The 9,517-nt window shown below is 29.7% G+C and overlaps 1 protein-coding gene across 1 annotated transcript; it reads left to right on the top strand.

The window, feature by feature from the left end:
* Positions 1-6,566: 6,566 nt before the first annotated feature.
* On the top strand, positions 6,567-7,608 carry LOC114075090 (glycine-rich cell wall structural protein-like). Its single transcript, XM_027913345.1, has one exon. The coding sequence runs from the start codon at positions 6,640-6,642 to the stop codon at positions 7,318-7,320; it is 681 nt and encodes a 226-aa protein (XP_027769146.1). The 5' UTR covers positions 6,567-6,639; the 3' UTR covers positions 7,321-7,608.
* The last annotated feature ends 1,909 nt before the right edge of the window (positions 7,609-9,517 follow it).

Here is a 9,517-nt window from a genome sequence, read left to right as displayed (position 1 = left end):
GATTGGTTTGTTTAGTCGGATCGAATTTGAGTCAGGTCTAGAAAGGTGAAAAAAAAAGGTACGTGGCGATTTTTAAACTCATGTGACATTTTTTGGATTTAAAAAACTAGTTTTAGGATAATTTGTTTTAATTTATCATTCTGTTAACGAAAAATATAAATATGCATTATTTATTAGATAAAGAAGGTATAAATTAAATACACTATTTATTAGATGATAAAGATATATATATACACCATTCATTATATATTCCAATATAATGTTAACTAAGTTTTTATATATAAGTTAATTAAATCATCTATTGCTATAAGTAAATAAATTAAAATTCAAGATTTAAAGAAAGAAGTAATTAATAAGTCAAAAGAATTACCACACCAAATTAAACACAATTTAATTTTTTTTAAATACATCACTTATTTAGCAACAATAATCTTATAAATAGTTAAAATAAATTAATTTAGGGTCCACCGCCACCAACGCCTTTACCTACACCACCAAACAAACCACCACCAATTCCAATGCCAATACTTCCTACATGCTCAATACTTGCACCTATACCAATTCCAATACTCACACCACCGCCATCACCGCTGCCACCACCGCCCTCCGAGTCACCAACGTCGAGCATGCGCCGCCCTAACACGTCAGCATTAACCATAATGCCACTAAAAAGAACAATTAAGAAAATTACTTCAATAATTCGAGATGATGAGATACTCATTATATCTTTAATATTTATAAAAAGAGTTAAAAAAGCGAAATATTGTTGAGATAATAACTTCTATACGAAATGCTGATATGGATCGAAAAAAGGGTGCACTTGTCTAGGCAAGTATATATAGTGTTAAATTATTGGTCACTTTATCTTTTTCAATAGTAGTTGACTACCAATAGCATTTTAATATTGTACATGTGTTATGAGCCAAGTATAAAATAATTATAACATTGTGAATGAATTAAAAGAATAATACAATTGTTTGGCTATTATATCTTAATATATATATGTAAGTTTTATGATTATTAAAAGAGATCAAGGTTCATTAAGCAATCTTATTATTGGCTTCCCACGAACTTTATATAAAAATAATAAAAAAGATTTTATTTGACATCTTCATGAAGATTGTGAATCAATTTCTCTACTAAGATTTGATGTTCTATTAGTACTTTTTTTTGTTTTTCTCGATTCAATGTTTAATATTTATCCTCGATTAATTCAAATTTAGGTTAGAAATTCTTTTTGAAGGTCAAAATACTTTTTATTAAAGACGATTTTATTTTCATATCTCAAATTTAAAATCTCTGAAAAAAATGATACGATACTTATCATCACCTACACCAACCTTTAATGGTCTATCAGACTCTTTCGAATCCGCTCGATAGCTATAATGATTTTTATATTATTTCTAGTATTTATTTCACTAAATAAAAAAAAGGGAGATTCTCTGTAACACAATATACACAAGAATTATTTTCTATAGTTCATGGAAAGCCACTACATGAGTACAAAACATTTTTAAAAAATTTACAATACATTAATCGTGCATTGCTTAATTACTAAATCCTAATAATCCCATCATTATCTTCTAATCACTAATGGAATATTTGCCTAAGATCTAATCATTCACAATTATATATTTTACAACTCCTAACACATGCTCAATATTATAATGTTATTGTTGATACTATATATACTTGCCTAGACAAGTGAATTAATCATCAACTTTCTCATTAATTATTTGTTCTTTTTATCCCTTAATTCATTCATAAATATTACTTATTTAAGTTATAATGACTATCTCATCAACTCGTGTTATTGGAATAATTCTCTTAATTGTTCTTTTCAGTGGCATTATGGTTTCTGCTGACGTGTTAGGGCGGCGCATGCTCGGTGCAGGTGGCGTTGGTGGTGGTGGTGGTCCTGGCTTAGGTGGATTTGGATTTGGTTCTGGTGTAAGTGTTGGTGAGGCAAATTTTGGGACTGGATTTGGTGGTGGTGTGCTTGGTGATCAAGGTCTTGGTGCTGGTGGTGGTGATTAAATTGATTAATTAAATTACCATATATGGTAATAATTGAAATCTTTTATTATTTTTTCTGTATCAATTTATATGACTTTTGTTTTTACGAGAGATAGGGTGTGAAATTGTGTTTCTTTTTGGAGTATGTGATTTCTATTTCCCAAAGTTGTTATGTTGCAATTGTTTCGGAAGCTTAATGGATTAAATTTATCTTCCTTTTAATTCGATATGATGGTGATTGGATTTCGAATGTATCGATTTATACATTCTTCAACAATAGTTGGTTATATCTGCTCTTTTTCTATTCAACCCATCGAGCTTTTCATTTAGCAAGATATTCAAAAGGGGAAAAAGATAAATATAGCCCTGAACTATCGTAAATGGTATGCAGATATCCTGCGTCATACTTTTGGGACATTGGTGCCCCTACCATCCAAAAACTATAGCATATATGTCCTTCACTCTAACAGAAGACTAAATAGGGACACGTAGCACAATTTTATCCGTCGGTCCGATATTTAATAAATGCCGAGTCGGTGAATAAGATTATCACACGTATATGTCCGTTAGTATAAAGGATATATATGTTGTAGTTTTTTGATGGCAGAGGCATCAATATCTCAAAAATATAATAAAGAATATCTACATACCATTTACGATAGTTCGAAAATATATTTGTTATTTTTCCCTATTCAAAATGCTAGCCCTATCTAGACACATGTTTTCACCACAAGTTCTTTCTTTAAGGAGCAAAATGTTTTCTATCAAAGACAAATTTATTTATTGGATTTCAAGATCTCTGATATTAAGAACGACGAGATACTTACTATCTCACCATAATAATTTCTTTTTATCTCACCATAATATATTTAGTTGTCTATTGAATTATTTTGTACCCCTCCGACAATTATATATTATTTTTTATGTTGTATTTTTTCTAAGTATATATTTTATTTCATAATAAAAGAGAAAAAAATCAACCACAACCACAATATATCATTGTAATCTTATAAATGGAATATGAGAAGAGAATAGTGTATACGTAACTTTAGCCTATCTAGTAAAAGTAAATATAGCTTGTTTTTGATATATCCTCGGCTAAAGTAAAACATCACAAGTAGTCACAAATATGAGTAAGAAAAAGAAATATAGTAATAAAGGAAAATCTAGAGAAGTAGAAAAAAAAGAAGAAAAACATATAATAACAAATAATCGAAACACAATAAGAAATAATAACCATATGGAAAGTAATAACAGTAATACTAACAGAGTATCTAGACAATTATCGACTACCAACTAATCTCTATCCTAATTCTAATTTTTATATTCTGTTCTCATATCCTCGATAAGTTGATGCTTAAAAAAAAAGGTATCCAAATTGATAAAAAATATAATTGTCTTTCCAATTATTCTTTCTTATTATTATCTAATATATACATATACGTTTTCATTCTAGCTATAAATACATTATACTGCTGGCAAATAATATAACCAACTATATTGTTCATGAAGAGCCACTAAAATGAGAACAAAACATTGTTTATTCACAATCATGCATTGCTTAATTTCTAATAATCCCATTATATATTTTTCTAATAATTAACTAATAGATTTATTGATCCTTAAGCCAATATAAAATAAATATAATGAGATATTTGGCTCAGATCATAGAAATAATCTTATTATTCACAATTATATATTTTTGACTTCCTAACATATGTTCAATAAAAAATAGACCAATTTAACACTATATAAACTTGTCCATATATAGAAGTACATTATTATCATATATCTTACAATTTTATCATTTTTTCTTCATATATATTTTTAGTACATATATTTAATTTAAAGCTATAATTAATATAATGGCAATTTTTTCAGCTCGTGTTATTGGAGTAATTCTTTTAATTGTTCTTTTTAGTGGCATTATGGTTTCTGCTGACGTGTTAGGACGGCGCATGCTCGCGGCAGGTGGTGGAGGTGGCGGTGGTGGTGGTTTATTTGGTGGTGGGTTGGGTATTGGTGGAAGTATTGGTGAGGCAACGGGTGGCGCCGGACTTGGTGGTGGTTTGATTGGTGGTAAAGGTATGGGCATCGGTGGTGGTGATTGATTAATCGAAAAAGGTCAAAATATACTCATAAACTATTGAAAATAATATACTCTTTACGTAAATTTTAAGTGTATATCAGACCATTTTCCGTTAATTGATTGCTTGCAAAAGATCAAATTTGTACTTCTATTTTTTTATAAGATAATATGAGTGTGTTTTATTTTGGATTGGCTCTAGATTTTGATTCATCAAAATAAGAGCTTAATTATTGCTTTATTCAATTCTTTTTACATATATTGTATCATATTTATAATGTGTTGATGTGGTTTTTTTTGGAGTTATAATTGTATCAATGATTATAATGGAGGGGTGAATTATTATTTTTATAAAATTGAAGTATATGGTTTGATTTCAATTTATTTTGTAGTTTTTGGTGTGGCTTTCATCTCTGTTATAAAAATATTTGAATTTTATGAATTTTTTTATTTCAAAATAATCAACTTACTGTATTAAAGTAATACCATTTGCCAATAAATTAAAGCTCTCGACTATAAATTTTAAAGTTGAAACTTAAAAATTGAAAATTTTATTTTTTTAAGGAGGAAATAATAACTTATGTCTTGAGATAACTATTCTTTCTGTTTATTTTTACTTATTTACATGGCAAGTACATTTTAAGCAATAAATAATATGACAGTTTTTATTATATCAATATTTGAATATTACAAAATTCAATGTTATGAAAAATAACTATAGTTAATTAATAATAATGGTAATTAATTATAAACTCGACAAACATAAATGAAGTGTATATCTATTTTTAATACAATGATCGAGTTTTTTTTTATCAATTCTTATTTTTAATAAGTATCACAATTCAAATAGATCAAAAGTGACTAAAGAAACACAACCAATAATTAATTACTTTCTCCGTCTCTTTTTATTTGTCTAATTTTAACTTTTTATCTATCTCTTTACTTGCTATTTTTTACAAATCAAGAAACGAAACATTCTTTTATCTACTATTCATTCAATTTATTTAGAGAGCTGAGATTTTTAATAAAGATAGAACGTCTTTAATGAGTATATTAATTTTAATTTTTTATTAATTAATAAGGATAAAATAATGATCTCACTGTATCAATTATTATTTTCATGTCAAGTAAAAGTTAGATAAAAAAATAAAAAAAATAGATAGAATAATTTAATAGCTATGCCTATATAATGTGAACTAAAGAATATTGCAACTAGTACATTGACAGAGATACAAATTGATACTGGTGGCAGGAAATAGTTTGGTTGATCCATTAATGACAATTAGAAGACCCAATAAATGAGTGTTAGCTTGTTCAATACAAAGTTCAAAGCCATTAAGAATGAATGGCCTACATGGATATCAACTAATAATTAATAGTTTAGTCTGGCCTAGCGATCAATAAAGTAAATTAAAATTATGAAATACATGAGGCATGTGGGATGGTTGCGGAGAAAGACACTTTATCTTACTTCTTATAGTTCCAGCTGAACCCTCAATAAAGTCAACATAGCTTTAGTGGGATCAACTGCTTGATTTTGACATAGAACTCGATATATGTTGATCAATAAACAAAATTTATGGATAATTTCTTTGTATCTGTTTCAACTTTAATCGATATGGTTTTGTTTTTTTCGCATAATACATAAACGAGTCATTTAACTTGGCTTTAGTTGATATCGATGTCATTTAACTTAACGTATGTATAAGTAGACACTTATTGTTTAAAATTGAACAGATTGAAACATTTATCCTACGTGGCATCGTACATGCATCCTACATGACAATTTGTACGCGTCCTAGTTGTATTATGCCACATAAGATACGTGTGTGCCTATTTATTCAATTTTGTACAGTCTCAAAGTTGGAAGAAATAGATGTCAACTACAGCCACGTTAAAAGACATATTTATGTATTATACTATATATATAAATTTTTTATCTCTCGGACTGTGTCATCGCCCATTCATCTTCACTAAAAATTACAAAAAAGGAGTGGAACAAAGACCTAACCTCAAAACACCGCAAAAAAGTCTATTAAAAACAATCGACTATAGCAATAAGAATTTAAATTTGATCGATATGGTTAATTACTCGCTACTTAGGTAGATGGTGCGCAAACTAATATGGACGTATAAAAAATAATTGCTAATCAATATAGGCAAAGAATCAACTAATTAAACACCATTAATATGGATATATAGATCAAGAATTTAATGAGACACCCTAAAAGTCAAATAATCTCTCACAACCAAAGACACTAATTATGATAATTGTGTTTTCTTTGTGACTTTGTAAATTTGTGTCCGTGTATTGGAGGAGGGCAGTTGGAAGAATTAAATATATAGACCAATCATAAAGCAAACATGCATTTAAGTAAAAAGAAGATGACAGTTGAGTTTTATCTGGACCTACCATGTGATTTAATTTTGTGTAAAAAAGATTAGTTATTTTTTGCTACTATATAATTGGATAGGGATAGTGTACATTTTTGCATGTGATCTAGGGTTTCAAAGTTGAACTAGTATAATACATAATTATGGGGTTATCATGTTTTTCTCTTGGTGGATATTTGATTTTGCTTGTGTTGTTTGTTGATTGTGTTGTGTATGCTGATGTTAATGGAGTTGGAGATGAGAAGCTCCTATTTGGGCATAGAAAGTTTGGGAAGCGGTTTGGTGGTGGAGGTGGATTAGGTGGTGGAGGTGGATTAGGAGGAGGTGGTGGTTTAGGTGGTGGAGGTGGATTAGGAGGAGGTGGTGGTTTAGGTAAAGGTGGTGGATTAGGAGGTGGTGGTGGATTAGGAGGAGGTGGTGGTTTAGGTAAAGGTGGTGGACTTGGTGGTGGTGGTGGACTAGGAGGTGGTGGTGGAGCTGGAGGAGGACTAGGTGGTGGTGGTGGAGCTGGTGGAGGAGTAGGTGGTGGTGCCGGAGGAGGACTTGGTGGAGGAGGTGGATTTGGTGGTGGTGCTGGTGGTGGAGGAGGATTAGGTGGTGGTGCTGGTGGTGGTGCTGGAGGTGGTTTTGGTGGAGGTGGAGGAGCCGGAGGTGGTCTAGGTGGAGGTGGAGGCGGAGGATTTGGTGGTGGTGGAGGTGGTGGCATTGGTGGTGGAGGAGGTGCCGGAGGTGGCTTTGGTGGTGGTGCAGGTGGAGGCGTTGGCGGAGGTATAGGAGGTGGTGGTGGATTTGGTGGTGGTGGAGGCATTGGTGGTGGTCATTAATTATTGATCAATATATATAGTTCTTGCTATTATCTCTTGCATGAACTATATAAGAATGTGATCAAAATGTTAAATATTATTATGTACTTTTGTAGTTTCTATTTTTTTGTGAGAGTATTTTGTAAAAGTACTTAAACAAGAGTATATCATTATTTATCCATTATATCAAAAGTAAATTTGTCCTTTAAAGCTTCTTTACATGTTATTACATGTAAAATAAAGCTTGTGGACTATTGTAATATCCAACCATATTATTAATAAAGTATGTTGTTTTTCAAGTGTGCTAAATTATCCATTCGTTGAGTTCTCTTTTGTTTTTCTCTTTTTACGTAATTTTTCTAGTTCATTTCAGTAGATTATTAAAAAATAAATTATGAATTATTCAAAAATTATTGAAACTTTTCTTCCATATTTATACATTATTTTAAGGAATTTCTTAATTACTTTACAGTTTACATAAAAATAGTTTTAGAATAACTAAAAAGATAATAATAAAAAATAGCTTTTGATTTATATCCTTAATTATTTTTCTTGACCAATATGTCATACCCCAAAATAATTCATTTAATACGAACTATAGGGAGTATTTGCTCTACTTTTATTCTTTACTTCATTTTTTCATGCATATTTATAGAGTTCGATAACACTCGTATCATTGACTGACGTTGAACCACTAGAAATGGACCTTTGATCAATTTAACTTAACTCCGAGAAATAGTTTATAAGGTGAAAATTGTCCGAAAATTTATTTTGAAGTGTAGTTAATATAATATAGAGGTCTAAAAACATTTTATTTTGGATATTATGATAATTAAAGAGATGGACATGTAAAAGTCTAACTCAGTTATCAACCAAAGTTGGCTTATGAAATAAAAATAATCAAAATCAATAAGTAAACTAAATAACCATTTAGGATTGGAAATATAAAATGTGAACATTAATATGAGATATAGGCCTAATAGAGAGTAATCATGCTTATGAGAATCTCACAAACTTTAAATTTTGAATCCGTCTATTTCAAATCGAAGTCAATTTTCACTAAAACTAATAATTGAGTCCATCATATCCTCCCCCACCAGGCCAGATATTTGGCAGCTTGTATTTGTCTTATGAAATACTATACTAGGTAAAATGCTCAAACAATTGAATTGAAGTTTGATAAAGATGAATAAATAATTTTTACACTATCATTTTTTTATATATATCGTAACAGGTAAGTTGTCTTAATCTTAAATTTTCAAAAGCTAAATTTTAAGAAGATTTTAATCTAAATATAAATATTAGCAAGGATTGGGATCTCGAAAGTAAAATTAGTGATCGAAGTAAAATCGTAACAAAATAGTTATAATAGAAGGTATGACTGAATCTATCACCTCCTTTTCAGATAGATTTGATGATTGCTAGATTTTTTTAGTCTGACATCGCTTCTCACCCCCTAAAAAAGGGAGGTATGTTTGAATTTAACTTAGATGAACGACTAATATGAACGATATATATTAACACTAACGATATACAAGACTTTTGGCTCTTTAAAATTTATGCACAATACAGAATTATGCCCTTTAAATTAGTTTCAACTCATATCTAAGTCCTCCAACTTTATATATGTAGAAATAAACAATATAAATTAAACAACCACACACATACATTCCATATAGTAAAATGCATGTTAAATATCATATAATTTCTCCGTTTCACAAAGAATGACCTGGTTTGACTTCGTACGGAGTTTAAGAGTATAAAGAAGATTTTTGTATCCTGTGGTCCTAAACTAAAGTTAGGTTAAATGTACAAAATTATCCTTTGATCTTGTAACCTTAAACATGTCACCGCTACATGAAAAGCTGATTTTAAAATGTTACCAAGAAAAAAGAGGTCATTCTTTTTGAAATAAATTAAAAAAGTGGGAAGTCATTCTTTTTAAAACGGAGAGAATATAAAATATAAATTACCATTTAGAACATCATATAAGATGTGTGATACAAATACAGTCAAAACTTTTTTGTCCTTGTGATAACCTGTTCTTTTTTTTGTATTTGGCCCACATATTTGACAAGACAAATGAAAAAATCCATGAATTATTATTTTCAAGATAAAAAAAGCCAAGAAGTAAAAGTTAGATATATACATCAGAGTTTACAAAGAGATCTGACACCACTGCTCTACTAATTTGATGGCTCTACTTTTTCATATCTGA

This window comes from Solanum pennellii, chromosome 12 (assembly GCF_001406875.1).
Source record: "Solanum pennellii chromosome 12, SPENNV200".
Lineage (NCBI taxonomy): Eukaryota > Viridiplantae > Streptophyta > Magnoliopsida > Solanales > Solanaceae > Solanum > Solanum pennellii.
This window is presented reverse-complemented; position numbering and strand designations above follow the sequence as displayed.